Source organism: Crocodylus porosus, unplaced genomic scaffold, assembly GCF_001723895.1.
Source record: "Crocodylus porosus isolate Cpor-Errol unplaced genomic scaffold, CroPor_comp1, whole genome shotgun sequence".
In the NCBI taxonomy this organism is placed as follows: domain Eukaryota; kingdom Metazoa; phylum Chordata; order Crocodylia; family Crocodylidae; genus Crocodylus; species Crocodylus porosus.
Window position 1 is genome coordinate 4,147,334 of NW_017728945.1, and position 14,442 is coordinate 4,161,775.

General features: G+C 43.2%; 1 protein-coding gene across 1 annotated transcript in view; it reads right to left on the minus strand.

Moving 5' to 3' along the window:
* SPPL2B (signal peptide peptidase like 2B) overlaps positions 1 to 12,433 on the minus strand; it is a 46,379-nt gene extending 33,946 nt beyond the window's left edge. Inside the window, exons 1-6 of the mRNA XM_019550666.1 lie at positions 12,332 to 12,433; positions 9,716 to 9,812; positions 9,298 to 9,414; positions 6,278 to 6,359; positions 1,617 to 1,691; positions 1,418 to 1,480 (exon numbers count right to left, since the gene is read on the minus strand). Coding sequence (XP_019406211.1) covers positions 1,418 to 1,480; positions 1,617 to 1,691; positions 6,278 to 6,359; positions 9,298 to 9,365 — 288 coding nt within the window. The 5' untranslated portion in view covers positions 9,366 to 9,414; positions 9,716 to 9,812; positions 12,332 to 12,433. The remainder of the gene's footprint in view (positions 1 to 1,417; positions 1,481 to 1,616; positions 1,692 to 6,277; positions 6,360 to 9,297; positions 9,415 to 9,715; positions 9,813 to 12,331) is intronic.
* Positions 12,434 to 14,442: the final 2,009 nt, after the last annotated feature.

The window sequence follows — 14,442 nt, forward strand, 5'->3', positions numbered from 1 at the left end:
AGCAGATTTGAACAGGGTGCTTTTTACCCCCTCATTCGAATCACTGATGAAGATGTTGAACAGTGCGGGCCCGAGGACCCCACTGCCCACGTCCCTCCAGGTGGAAAATGACCCATCCACCACCACTCTCTGGGTGCGGCCCTCCAGCCACTTGGCGGCCCATTTGACTGGGTAGGTGTCGACACCACAGTCCCCCAGTTCCTTAATGACAACAGGGTGAGAGACAGTGTGGAAGGCCTTCCGAAAGTCCAGAAAGACTATGTCTACTGCTACCCCTACATCTAAGGATTTGGTGACCTGGTCGTAGAAGGCCACCAGGTTGGTCCAACAGGACCTGCTTCTAATGAACCTGTGTTGGTTGCCCCCAAGCATAATCTCCCCTGCTGGCCCCTCGTGGACATGTGCCAGAATAATTTTCTCAAAAAGCTTACCCAGGATCGAGGTAAGACTAACTGGCTTATAGTTTCCCAGGTCCTCCTTCCTCCCTTTTTTGAAGATGGGAACTACATTGGCCTTCTTCTGGTCCTCTGGCACCACACCAGAGCACCATGAGTGCCATGCCAGGGGTCCCGCAATGACCTCAGCTAATTCCCTCAGCACTTGGGGGTGGAGATCATCCGGACCAGCTCATTTAAATACATCCAGTCCCTCCTGAAGTTCCATGACTAGATCCTCCCTGACCCTTGGCCTAGGTGCGCCTCCCCTGGCTGATCTGGTCCCTGCTCAGGAAAATGGAGGCAAAGAAGTCGTTAAATAAGTTAGCTTTGTCGTCTGGTGTGACAACCAAATTTCCTAGTGTCTTGCAGGGGCCCCATGGTACCCAGTAGCTTCTTTTTGCCCCCTATGTATTTAGAAAAGGACTTATTGTTGTTCTTGATCTGGGAAGCTAGTCCCAGTTCCATCCCCGCCTTGGCCTTCCTGACTGCCCCCCTACAGCCGCGAGCAACCGCAGTATAATCCTCCCTGGTGATGGCCCCTCCCTTCCATTGGGTGTACGCCTCCCTTTCAGCTAGAAGACATTCCCGGATGCTTTTCGTGAGCCATGCGGGCTTTTGTGCCCTCCTGCCCCCTTTGATCTGTGTTGGGATTACCTCCCTTTGGGCTTGGAGGATTGTCTCCTTAAGGAGCAACCACTCTTCTTGGACACTTGGCTCTCCTCCCCTCCGGGACCTCAGTGCTTCCCTGACTATTCTCCTTAGCTCATTGAAGTCTGCCCTCCTGAAATCTTGCAGGTATGTGCCACTTGAAATGCACTGGATTCCCAAAAAGCACTGCAGCACTTTATATTTCCAACTGAAATGGTTGAGACTAGCTGCCCTAGTAACTTTATTTCAGTAGATCTTTGTTTGACCCTTTGAGAAGTTGACAGATTTAAGAGCTGAGTGCTAGTTTCATATTTTCAAAATGCATATAGTACCTTTTCATGAGTAGCAGAATCAGGTGGGCCTGCAGCCACTTCTACCATTATACTCTCCCCAGTCTGAAAGAAAGAGGGAAAAGCGTAAGCTAGCATGTCAATTGTCAGGTCTGGAATAATTTAAGAATGCACACAAATGTACTCTGTTGGGTGCAGTCTGCTCTTTAAGCAGTTTGGATTGTAGATAGACTTTACCTACCTTTGTCAGGAAAGGTGTGATAAATACAAAGAACACATCATATACAAAAAGAACCATCAGGAGTAAGGTGCAGCCCTGGGGAAAAGAAAAGAGCTTCAGTGGATATTTTATATACTGTATGTTAGCTAGTGGAGATTAATTTGTAGTTAGCAGTATAAGAATAGTGCATCAAACATTTTCAAGAACTATTCAATCCACTCAGTTATTTCTCTTAAGTCAACATTGCACAAATATATCACAAAGAAAGATCAGTCCTGCTGTACACAGCATATTAAGGAAGTGATCTTCATGTACAAAATTATACAGTACTTGCAGAAAGATGCCAATAAATATGCTTGTTTTGTGAAGTTTAAATACACTGCAACTTTGATTCTTTAGGAACTGTGTATGAAAGGCAGTAGAAATTCCTTGAGATAGCAACACTACTCAGACTACACTGTACTGTGACGCTGATGGTAGTTCTGCACAAAGTAAAAACGCCCATCTTCCTAATCCTGTGAGAAATGTTGCTAATCGCAACTACTTTTAATGAGAGAAAGTTCAGCTTGAACCAGAATGATCATGTAGACACAACTTATAAAAGAATGTGTGCATTACCCTTAGATATGAGAATGAAAGGCAGGCTGTAGGACAGTAAGCTGTAAGGCAGTCTTTATGGAAGGCAGGCACCCTTCTGGAGGGTTCGAGATAAGCAAAGCACACTGCATTCTCCCTGCCTGTTTGTGCATTCCAAACAACGTGAAGACTGTCGGCATTTAAAAAGTACAACGTACACATCATAAAGGGAATGTGCATAATTGGTACGTAATCTTCAGAGACAAATTGAAGCTTTGATACTGAAGCTCTCAAACATTTTAAGGATTGGATTAGATGTACAGAAGAACTGTGAAAATTAGAATTACAAATTTTCTTTTCTTTTCTGTCTCAGAAGTTACGGGTAATAGTCAGAGGTCTAAAGGAATATGGTGGCAACAAAGGAAAGGGCAGCAGATTGTACAAAAAAATTCAATACATTTTTATGTCTATCTAGAAAAATAATCCAACTCAGCTGATCAGACTAGAAAGACATCATGGCTAGATCTGGTCAAGGGTTTTATTTGTTTGGCTCTAGGAACCTAAGAACTAAAGGAAACTAAAAAGTGATATATCTATCTATCTATCTATCTATCAAAACTGAAGAAAGAGGAAGTTGTTAGTAATTGTTATAACACAGAAGAGAAGGAATTGTAGAAAACCAATAAAGGAAGCAAAAGGATAGTAAAAGTTAATTCTAAGAATATAGGTAACTTCCTCACTTCCCTAAATAAATACAGGAATATTATTCCTATTCAATGCTTATCCAGCCTCCTCTTAAAAACCCCTCCAGTAAAGGAGATTCTAAAACTGCCCTGGCAGTAGTGTAACTGGGCATAAGTGTGATCTGGGTACCAGCTGCAGGTGTCAAGTTGTGGGGCTGCTGCAAAAAAAGCATCTTCTTGTGCCAGTCTCCCAATCATTGCCAGCAGACCAGCAATGGCCTAAAATGCAGCACTGCCCAGTTACGCCTCTGTTCCCTGGGCAATCTATTCTACTGCGTTACTGTTCTAACAGTAAGTGCATCTTTCCTGATCTAATCTAACCCTGCTTTGCTGCAGTATAAAACCACTGACGTGGTCTTCCCCTGTTCTTTAGGATAGATTTTCAAATATTTGGAAATTGCTATTGTCCCCCACTGATCTCATCTCCCCAAGCTAAACATAACTAAGTTCTCTCAACTTTTCCTTGTATGGCTTGCTTCCTAGCTCCTTTATTAGTTGTGCTGCTTGCCTCTGGATCCCCTCATTTTTTCCAGATTTTTCTTAAAATGAGCCAGGAACTGCACAAAATACCCTAGCTGAGGTCTAACCAGTGCTGAACATGGTAGGTGCCTGTACTCATGCGTGGAGGCTGCTCTGTTGCATGGTATTTACCACATTCTAGCTATCTCGTGCATCAGTGTCTCTGCATTTCAAAATGGCAGCAGGGGCACTTGAACTAACTTGCCGAATGAGCACCCCCATTGCCATTTTGAAGCATGGGCATCTTAATACACAAGACGCTGTGGTGCTTTAATTAGAGCAGCTCTCGGACCAATTAAAGTGCCACTCTCTCCATCCCCAGTGCATGTGTAAAGAGTGCTCAGTAACACTATCACCTTCAGTGTCTTATACCTAATACTCCTGTTGATGCAGCCCAAAGCCACATTTATCTCAGTACCACACATAACATTTTGAATAAGAAACCAGAATGATACACAATCCATACAGCACTTATAGCAGGGATTAAAAATGGCTAACTGACAGACATTAAAATGTAACTGTAAATGGGGAATCAACAGTAAACAGCTGTGTTTCTAGTGGAGACCCATTTGAATTCTTTGACTGATACTATTGAACTTTTTTTTTTTTTTTTTTTTTAAACAGTGACCTGGAAGAAAACTTCACTGAGAAAGTTTGCAGATGAGACAAGAGAATTGGAGATTGTAAATAAGGAAGAGGGTAGGCAATTGATTTGGATCACTAGATAAACTTGGTGCAAGTGATCAATATTTTAAACTGGCTAAATGCAAAGTCATACATCTATGAACAAAGTGGGGATGCTATACTAACAAGATAGGGGCTCTATTTTAGGAAGCACTGTCTCTGAAAAGGACTGAGGCTCATGGTAAATACCCATGACCAGAAGGGGCTAGTGAGATCCTTGGATGCATAAATAAGGGAATACTGAGCAGGAACATTACTGTAGTTACTCAATTCCATAGTCACCACTTCCTTCTTGGATAAAACATGCATCCTGTTTTCAGGAGGCAGAGTGAAGGGAAAAAAATTCTTGCCAGTAGCCTAAACATGGACAGCTGCAGTAGGGAGCAGCAACACTGTGGTTACTTCATTAATCCTGTAGCTACTGGCTGGCTGCAGACAAGTCTTCCCTCAGTATCAGCATCTGCAGAAGAGGCCTGTCCCAGCAGTAGCTTGAAGGTGTCCCTTCAATATGTGAAGAGTTACTCTCTCTTTCTTCCCCCTCCCCATTTTACTTTATTGAAGGAAAGCCAGCAGCATGGGGGTTAACTGAGCAGCCACAGTTGTTGCTCCCTTCTATTCCGGTTGCTTGTGTTTATGCTGCTGGCAAGCAAGGAAATAGGTTGGAGCCAAGCATGGGAACGGCTGAGCTGAGTCACTAGCAGCTTGTGCAGCAAGATCCTTTGCTGGCGAAAATAAAAAGTAATGCTGCACAAGCTGCATAGGGGCAGTGCAGTGAGCATGCGGGGCTCCTATTGTCCACAGCTGGCAGCATGGGAGTCCAGCAGTAGTTTTATTAGGGGTGGTGGGGTGAGGGGCAAAAGGGGAACCAGGCCCAGATGCCGATTTAGGAGCGCCAGAATGGCAGCCTCTTGAGAGTCAATACCCCAGCAGCTGCAGCAAGGCTGGCAACACAGATCCAGCTCTAGCCCCAGCCTAGAAGCATGCAGAGTCCCCAGCTCCAGCTGGGGTAGCATGCACAGTCCTTAGCTCCATCCATAGCCTGGGAGCAAGCACAGCTCATGGCTCCATCTGAAAAATCAGAAGCATGCACAGCTTCCAGCCTCTATCTTCAGCCCCAGCACGAGAGTGTACACAGCCCCTGGCTCAAGTGGCAGCTGAGCAACATGCACAATGCTGGCCACTAATGCCATTTGCTTAATATATATGCCCTAAATTACAGGATCTAATTTCTGGGAAAATGGGGCATGTGATATGGGAGAAAATGCAACATTTGGCACTGGTGTGATTACCACTGAAATACTGTGCCCAGTACTGGGGCTTACAATACTATAAATATCTAGATGAATTGTGGAGTTTTGAAAAGAATCACAAGAATAAACTAAAGGATTTTCCTTGGCTTAGAAACTGAAGAACCTCAGTCTATTCTGTTTAACAATGCAAAATTAAATGGTGATGAAAGGTGTAAAAAGCCAGTTCTGTGCCTTGGATGGTGGCAGTACACAGGGCAGTGGCTGCTGCTATTTTTGTGCCCCCCCAAATCTTGCAAATATCTGCTTAGCAACATAACTGTGATAAAAGAAGGCTCTTCAGCTTAACAGACAAAGGTCTAACTAACACTTCCAGCATAATCAATGGAAATTGAAGCTCGGCACATTTAGATCAAAAATAAGCCACCCAATTTTCAGCAGTGAGGGTATTAACCACTGCAGCTACTTAATAAGGATTGTGGTGGATTCTCCACTGTTGGAGGTGATTAAATCAAGAGTGGAAGTTTTTCAGCTCCAGGTCAAATGGGAATTGATTCAGTAAAGCACTATGGCTTTTGTTACAAAATAGGTAACACTAGACAATCAGAGTTTTCCCCTTCTAGCTTCATACTCAATGAATTGGAAAATTACCAAAGATTAAATAGAGATTATTTTGTTTCAGCAGCCAAGTCTACAGAATCGGAGGTCACCCAATTTTGTTCAAACAGTACGTCACAAACCATTTTTAAACATCTCTGCCTACATTATATTAATTAAATCCCCTTCCCCTCCCAACAAATTTAGAAGCAGAAACATATTTCCCAACCAATATGTGCTGTCTTAATTACAAACTACCATTTTATGCACCATGTATGAGCTGGCCCTTTATTCAGGGTTTTGTACGTCTCCATACCTTGAATGTAGGTAGGCGGATTGTTTTCAATATGTAAAGACAAAAGGCAATTCCTAGAGCATCTTGCAGGACCCAGGCCCACCTATAGAAACAAAAGTGTTACTTTCCTGAAGCAGGCAGTAAGAAATCCAGCCCAGTCACTAACAGTTAGGATAAGAATAATCACTAGGCATCAGTTTAGGACAGACTCAGGCATGACATTTTGCAAATTCACTGTTTTCTTTTTTCTCATTGAAATTAACCTACATAAATAAGCTAAAAATGGGTGAAGATGTAGTATGTACAGCTCATCTCTTATCTGATAAAAATAAGTATTATTTTAGTAAATAAGCTGAATTTTGTTCATGCCAATTATGCTTATAAAAAGAAACTGGCTTTAGCACTTCTCCCTTCATATTCTAACAATACCCTAAAAAGCTGAACATCAAAGTTGTCTCAAAAAAGATAATGACTAGTAAACATTCTAACAGTAGTTTTGTTTTTCTTCGCGGTTATTTTCTTGTTTTTCCCTTGCTGTAACTTTCTCAGAAACAGAAGTTGGTACATTTGTAAGTTAGAATTGCATGCATTATTATCTAAGGGTGTGAACACCAACTCTGAGAAGTTGGTCTTCATTGCAATAGGACTGTGGTGAAGGCCCTTTTTGAGTGAGTCATTGGTGACCTGCATACAAAATGTCAACGCCACACTCTTCTGTTACATCTGTAAAGCAATCCAGCTGCAAGAAGATAGAGGTAATGGACCTCCTTGCCATCTGGTACAACAAATACACCCAGTGCTCCTTCCTAAGGAGCTACCACAACCAGGCCATATATAAGTGTTTCACTTTTGAAACAGCTGTTTGGGGTACAAACATGATTGGCATCAGTCCTGTACAAAGTCCAAAATGCTGAATTATAGGCTCATAGACAAGCAGAACTGGAAGGGACATCCAGAGGTCATCTAGTCCAACTCAAATGTAGGCTTCATTCCCTCCCAGGGCATAAAGCATGTGGAAGTTGTGGCCCCTTTCCAGCCACAGCAGCATTGTGGGGCTGGACCTGCTGCTGCTGCATGGCTGGGCAGGGGCTTGAACTTCCAAGTAATCTGTGGCCTGGGATGGAATGGAGCTGGAACTGGCCTGACAGTAAGCAGAGGGAGAGAGGTGGGAGAGGGCAGAATCTGTTGGGGGCAGGCTGCTGCTGCAGCTCTGACTCTGGCTCCAACCCAAGCTTTAGGTCAGAGTAAAAGCCATAGCAGCCATCTGCCTCACCCCACTTTGCACACCACCTTGTCCTCAAATCTAAGATGAGGGGCTCCCACCATGTTGCATGAGAAAGAAAAACTCATCTTGGATTCAAGTAAATACAGTAGTCTATAACCAGACAATTTATAACCCCCCTTCAGGGATCTGAAGACTTATTAAATCCTGCTTCACTTCTTTTTTATGGACTAAATAATCTAGCTCTTTCAGCTTTTTCTTGTAAATCTTATTTCCCAGACCTCTAATTATGTTTGCTGCTCTCTGCTGGACTTTCTAATTCATCCACTTGTTCCTCAAGTGTAGTGCTCAAAACTGGACATACCAGGTCCACCATTCCAGGTACTACACTTCACTAGTGCTGAACAGTGTAGAAGAATCACTTCTCTTGAATTCTCCTGAATGTAATGGGAATGTTTCTGTAACAAAAGCACGCTGTTTACCAGGGCACCCCTTGGAGTAACTAGGAACAACGGCCACAGGCTGACAGAGAGGCGATTTACGTTAGCTATCAGGAAGAACTTCTTTACAGTAAAGGTTGCCAGAATCTGGAATGGGCTTCCAAGGGAGGTGGTGCTCTTCCCTACCTTGGGGGTCTTTAAGAGGAGGCTAGACAGCCACCTGGCTGGGGTCACCTAACCCCAGCGCTCTTTCCTGCCCAGGGCAGGCGGTTGGACTCAATGACCTACTGAGGTCCCTTCTGACCTAAACATCTATGAATCTATGCACTCCCCAGCTGTGGGCTCCCTCCACTTCTAAGGAGGTTGGAAAGCTCCACCCCACCAAAAAAAACCCCCAAACACCCCCAAATAACCCCAACACTGGTACCTGGAGCAGCAGCAGAGGAACATACTCCTTGTGGCAACAAGTAAAGCCCAGAAACTAGGGAAAACCAAACACTATCCACTCTGCACTGCAACTTGAGAATCAGATGCATAATTCCACACATTACACACCTAACTGGGGAGCCAGAACTGCTCTTTATCCTGCCCTCTTTCATAAAGTTGTCACAGAACTTCAGTTCTGTTCTGTAACCAAGCTTGGTGTGCAGCTCTATTTCATTTTCTAATTTCCACTTTCTCTGGGCCAGAGTTCTTCTCATGATACGCAAGTGATGCATGTGCATGAGGTCTCCTGGGCTTTCAACTGTTGTTCTTCACAGCGCTTTCCAGGCACTGTTACTCCTAGATCATCTCTGTCTGACGCTTATCCCATCTCTTCTTGAAAACCTCCAATGAAGAAGACTTCACAACTTTCTTAGGCACTCTATTTCACTGCCTCACTGTTCCAAGAGTTACTTTTTTCCCAATATCCAGTCTAAACCTACTTTGCCACAATTTTAAGCCACTGCTTTGCATCATACTCTCTGCACCCAGGAAGAAATTGGCCGAATCTGAAGTGAATACTAGCCACTTTGCACAGGTCTACTGCCATCCTGCCACCTTTCACCCGTGCTATATTTGTGCTTTTAATTTTTATTCTCTAGATGTAGTACCTTGCATTTGTCAGTATTGTGCTATCCTGTGAAAACTTAGGCTTAGTGGGGAAAACAGTTTAAATGAGAAATGCCTCAATGAGCTCCAAATACACCACAGAAATAAAGTGCTGTATCCCTGAAAGGAATGATTGAGAATTTCCAGTTGACTAAATCCTGCAACCTCTCCTCTCTAAATTCTGGGGCATGTCATACTTTGAGGATATCAGCTGGTTTGTTTTATTGGGCAGAAAAACAATCTTCAGTTTATAGCATCTCAGGGGAGGAAATAAAACATGGACTCACTGATCTTCATTTCTGAAGATTCCCCAGAGCACACTGACAGAGATACAAAATGCTGCTAGAAGCAACATCCGGACTTGTGGACGCTTGTGAAAATATGGCAAGTTGTTTTCTGGGATTCTGAAAGTAGAAAGAACACCAAGCATACATTAATGGGCAAAGAGGAAATAAGGAACATGTTAAATAAAGCTCTTCAATGTCTTTTTTGGAAAACAGACTTATATTGGAAAATAATTATTGTGCTCTACACAAATTGTACTGCTTCTTGTCCTCTATACAAATTACACCCCTTAAATCAACATACGTGTATATAACTCATCATATAGAGAAACAAGTTAGATTAAACATCCACAGTAAATATTGGATTTGGACCTCAAAAGGCATATTTTCACCTTTAAAAAGTTAGGAAATTGCCATGTACCTGCATTTTCCCAATGGGAATCTTCTTACAAAAGGAGACAGGCAACTGTAGAGACCAATGGAAGCGGCCAGGCAAAAAATACCTATGATAACATAAACTAAAAGAGTAACATTAGTCAGTGGTGGTAGTATAACACACATACCTCAAAATCCTAACCACCTATGCTGTACACATTTACACTAGAGAAAACAAGACCCCTTTAAAATATATCACAGGACATCTTCAGTGCCATCCAATGGCATTTTTCAAGTAAACAAAAAGTGTTTTGTCAGTCCAACACAAAAGTTAATGGATGTTCATATGACTAGGCAGTGGAGAGGCTACTTCAATTTTAAATCAGTAAAAGCAAAACTTAGTGGGATTCTGAAATATATGCACCTGAGATCTCTTACTATTCAAATACAGGCATACCTCGGAGACATTGCAGGTTTGGTTCCAGACCACTGCAATAAAGCGAATATTGCAATAAAGCGAGTCACACGAATTTTTTGGTTTCCCAGTGCATATAAAAGTTATGTTTACACTATACTGTAATCTATTAAGTGTGCAATAGCATTATGTCTAAAAAAAACAATGTACATACCTTAATTAAAAAATACTTTATTGCTAAAAAAATGCGAAGTGAGCAAATGCTGTTGGAAAAATGGCGCCGATAGACTTGCTTGACGCAGGGTTGCCACAAACCTTCAATTTGTAAAAAAACGCAATATCTGCGAAGCGCAATAAAGTGAAGCGCGATAAAACGAGGTATGCCTGTACTGAACTTCAGCTTATCCTCTTGGCATGGCTGATGTGCTTTGATGGAGGAATCAAGGTCTGTGAGCTGAGGCAGTATCTATTAGACTAATTTACACAGCTGGGAGAGATCAAAGACAAGCCTTTGAGTTTCAAGTGCCTTTCATTAGGTCAGAAAAAGAAAGTTACAACAATTAATTAAAAGTTACAACAATTGCTCTCACTTTAATTACATTAAGCAATTGGACCATTTGAAAGAGAAATGGGCATTTATGGGTTGAGGACTGAGAAGTTAGTGGTGCAAAGAAGAGAGGTGAAGTGCAATGGACCATAAAGCCACTGTCTGTTAAGTGCATGGGTTTTGTTGCCCAACAAAACTATAAATTTCTATTCCCAGCCCCATCTTCTGAAGCTATTGTATAAGTTTCCTTTTAGGACAAAGATTGTAAGGACGGAGTGATACTTTTGTGAAAAATGTTTTCACACTGGTCTGAGAGTGCAGTTATCCTTTCTTAATTTTCTGCGTATGTTCATTCTAGAAGTAGTGACTGTTTGCCTTCACCTACCTAGTTTCTGTGTGGGTATCAGAGAATCATAGACAAGTAGGGCTGAAAGGGACCTCCATAGGTCATCTAGTCCAACTCCCTCCTGAGGCAGGATCATGCCTGGATGATCTGGAACTCTGGATTTGGTACATCACATTTTGTGACAGATAGGTGTATATACGTTCAATGTATTGATTGTTCCGTTGGGGATTTACAGCTTTTATTTACAGCTTTTATGCTACTTTAATAATATGTAACTGTGTGGATTAAGTTATTAATGGGTAATAAGCTATATCAAGCAATATTTAACAGTCTGTCATCAAATTAGACCAAAAATGGGGCACTTATTAGCAATATATTTCTCTGGTCACTGTGGATATCCCTGGGCAGGGAAGGTCTTGAGCATACCCTTCCACTTGCTCCTGTTCATAGGCACTAAATCCAGAAATAAGGTGGTAAAGCTACTTTAGTGTTGTCCTTTGTGGCTGCTCCTAATCATGCTAAAGACAAAGAATTAACAGCAATCACAGTGGGACCACCCACAGGACCAACATCACTGGCACACTTCTAGTTTTGGTGCATATTTGAGGGCATCCCTCCCCAGAATGCTGGAGGTGTAATATAGATATACCCTAATATATTCAATGGCTACAGATTTACCATTTTTGTTCATGAATCCAATTGGTTCATTCAGCTGGGTTTCATTCATTATGTAAAGATGGGAACAAATACTGCTCTAAAACTAATTTTTTAATGGTTAGCCATTGGAGCTTGTTTCTATGCTTTAAACCTTTCAAGTTTAATTTATGGCCGTCTTTTCTGAAGCAATTGTAAGACTGTTCTACAGTAATTTACCACATTAATATACATATATAAATGCTAAAACTATGGTGATTTCTATGTTTTAGCAGCATTCAAATGATTAGTAGCAGAGACAAATTCCTAAAGACAACTAAATCAGATTATGGTCCTGAAGTGTTAACTAGTATATACGCCGCTTTTCATCATGGAAACATAGGCTATGGACACACATTAAATTTGTAACACTATATGTGCCGCCTTTAGCACAAAAAAGTGGATCCGCCAAAAAATATTCTTCTTTCAAAGAGGAACTTTTTTGTAGCACTACATTTTCTAGCACCACATGTAATGTGTGTGGACAGTTTTACAAGTAGTGCGACAAGGCATGCCTCAGTCCTGCATCCCACCACAACTCAACTCCAAGGAGCCTGGTCTGTGATTCACACCAAACTCTATTACCCTAGGGTCAGGAAGCCAGTCTTATGTCACTGTGCCCCCCTGCTGCTCAGTGCAAAGGCACATCAAGGCCTCTTACCTAACCTGCTCACTGCTTCAGGTTGCACCAAAACAGCTTGCAGCACCAGTTCAGAGCATGGTACTTGCAGCCAGGACACACAGCGTCCATGCCAGCCCCTTCTTCCTCATCTCCACCAGGTGGAGGCAGGCAGAGATACTGGATTTTCTCACCATCTGGCATGAGATGGAAACACAGTGCTCAGTGGGGATAAGCCAACAAAGCCAGGCTATTTTTGAACTCAACATAGCTGAATGATAGTCCAGAGTCACAACTGTGATTGGGAGCACAAGCAGGCCTGGGATGTTCCACTGCCTACTCCAAGGAGTTGTCACAGCCTCAAGGGAGACCACTGTGCACCAGAAGCCCCACAACACCTGTGATACCACTGTCCCTACCAAAGTTGACAAAGACTTCAGTGCTTCCATGGAGCTGGAAGGGGAGGAAACCTTCATCTCCAGTCTACAACTGCCCTACAATGGATGCTGGAGGAGCAGGAGTTCATGGCGTCCTATAATGTTTGAGAGCCAGGAATTGGAGTCACAACTTCACTGCCCAGAGATAACTCCAATGACACTTTTGTTATTGTTGGAGTTATCCAAGCTTCCTGTGTCCTTGGCATCACAGCAAGCCCTGGCATTACATCTCACTGTCCTATGCCCTCCACCTGAAGCCCCAGGTCTGTGGAGCTGCTCTCTCTCCTTCCTGCTGAGTGTCTTCCCCTGCAACCAACAAACCACTTTTCACTGCCACCCCCAACAGCCAGTGCCTTCTAACAGCCCCCAACTGCAAGCCAGTGCTGCACCTCCTAGTGTCCTACATCCAGTGGCAAGGGGAACAGACAGCAACATCCAGCCACAGTGGTCATTTCTAAGTTTCAACACCTTACTAGTGAACACTAACCCACTTCCCCAATTCTGCTATCTATGAGCCTGCATAAAAACCTGTTGCCACAGTGGGTGGGGCTTTCACACTCCTGGGCCAGGTGTCTGGATTTTTAGAGCTGTCAGGTATGACAATAGGAGTGGGTGATGTGCAGAAACTGTTCAGGAAGGACAGGCAGGGGAGAAGAGTTGCACTTCATGTAAAAGGGCCATATGATTGCTCAGAGCTCCAGCATGCAACTGGACATAGGTCTACTGAAAATCTCTGGGATAGTGTCAGAGAGGAGAGCAACAAGGGAGATGTCATGGTGGGGGTCTGCAGCAAACCACCAAACCAGGAGAATGAAGTGAATGTGGATTTCTTTGGATAACTAGCAGAAGTTTCCAGGTTGAAGGTCCTGGTTCTCATGGGGGACTTCAATCACCCTGACATCTGCTGGGAAGGCAATACAGCTGTGCACATGCAACACAGGAAGTTTTTGGAGGGTGTTGGAGAGGCCAAGTAGGAGCCATGATCTTTTTGACCTACTGCTTACAAACAGAAGAATCGGTGGGGAATATAGTAGTAGATGAAAACTTGGGCAGCAGCAACTATGAGATGACTGAGTTCAGGATTCTGAGGAAAGAAAGGAAGAGGAGCAGCAGAGTAAGGATCCTGGACTTCAAAAAGCAGACTTTGGCTCACTCGGGGAACTAATGGGGAGAATCCCCTGGGAGACCAGTGTGAGGGGGAAAGAAGTTCAAGAGAGATGGTGTATTTAAAAAACAAACCAACTCCCTCTCCCCCTCCCCAACAACCCAAAAAACAAAGCAAAACCAAAAAAACCCTTACTGACAGAGTGCAGGAACAAAGCATCCAATGTGTAGGAAGAGTAGCAAGTATGGCAGAAGGCCAGCCTGGCTTAGCAGGGAACTCTTCAGTGAGCTAAAACAGAAAAAGGGAGCTTATAAGAAGTGGAAACTTGGACAAACAACTAGGGAGGAGTATGAGAGTATTGCTCAGGCATGCAAGGATGAAAGGCCGAAGCAAAACTGAAATTGGAACTGGCAAGGGATGTAAAGAGTGACAAAAAGGGTTTCTACAACTATGTCAGTAACAAGAGGAAGATCAGCAAAAGTGCGGGTCCCTTACTGAATGGCAGAGGCAACCTAGTGACTAACGATATGGAAAAGGCTGAATTACTCAATGCCTTTTTCACCTCAGTTTTCACAGGCAAGGTCAGCTCCCAAACTGTTGGAGCTAGCAGC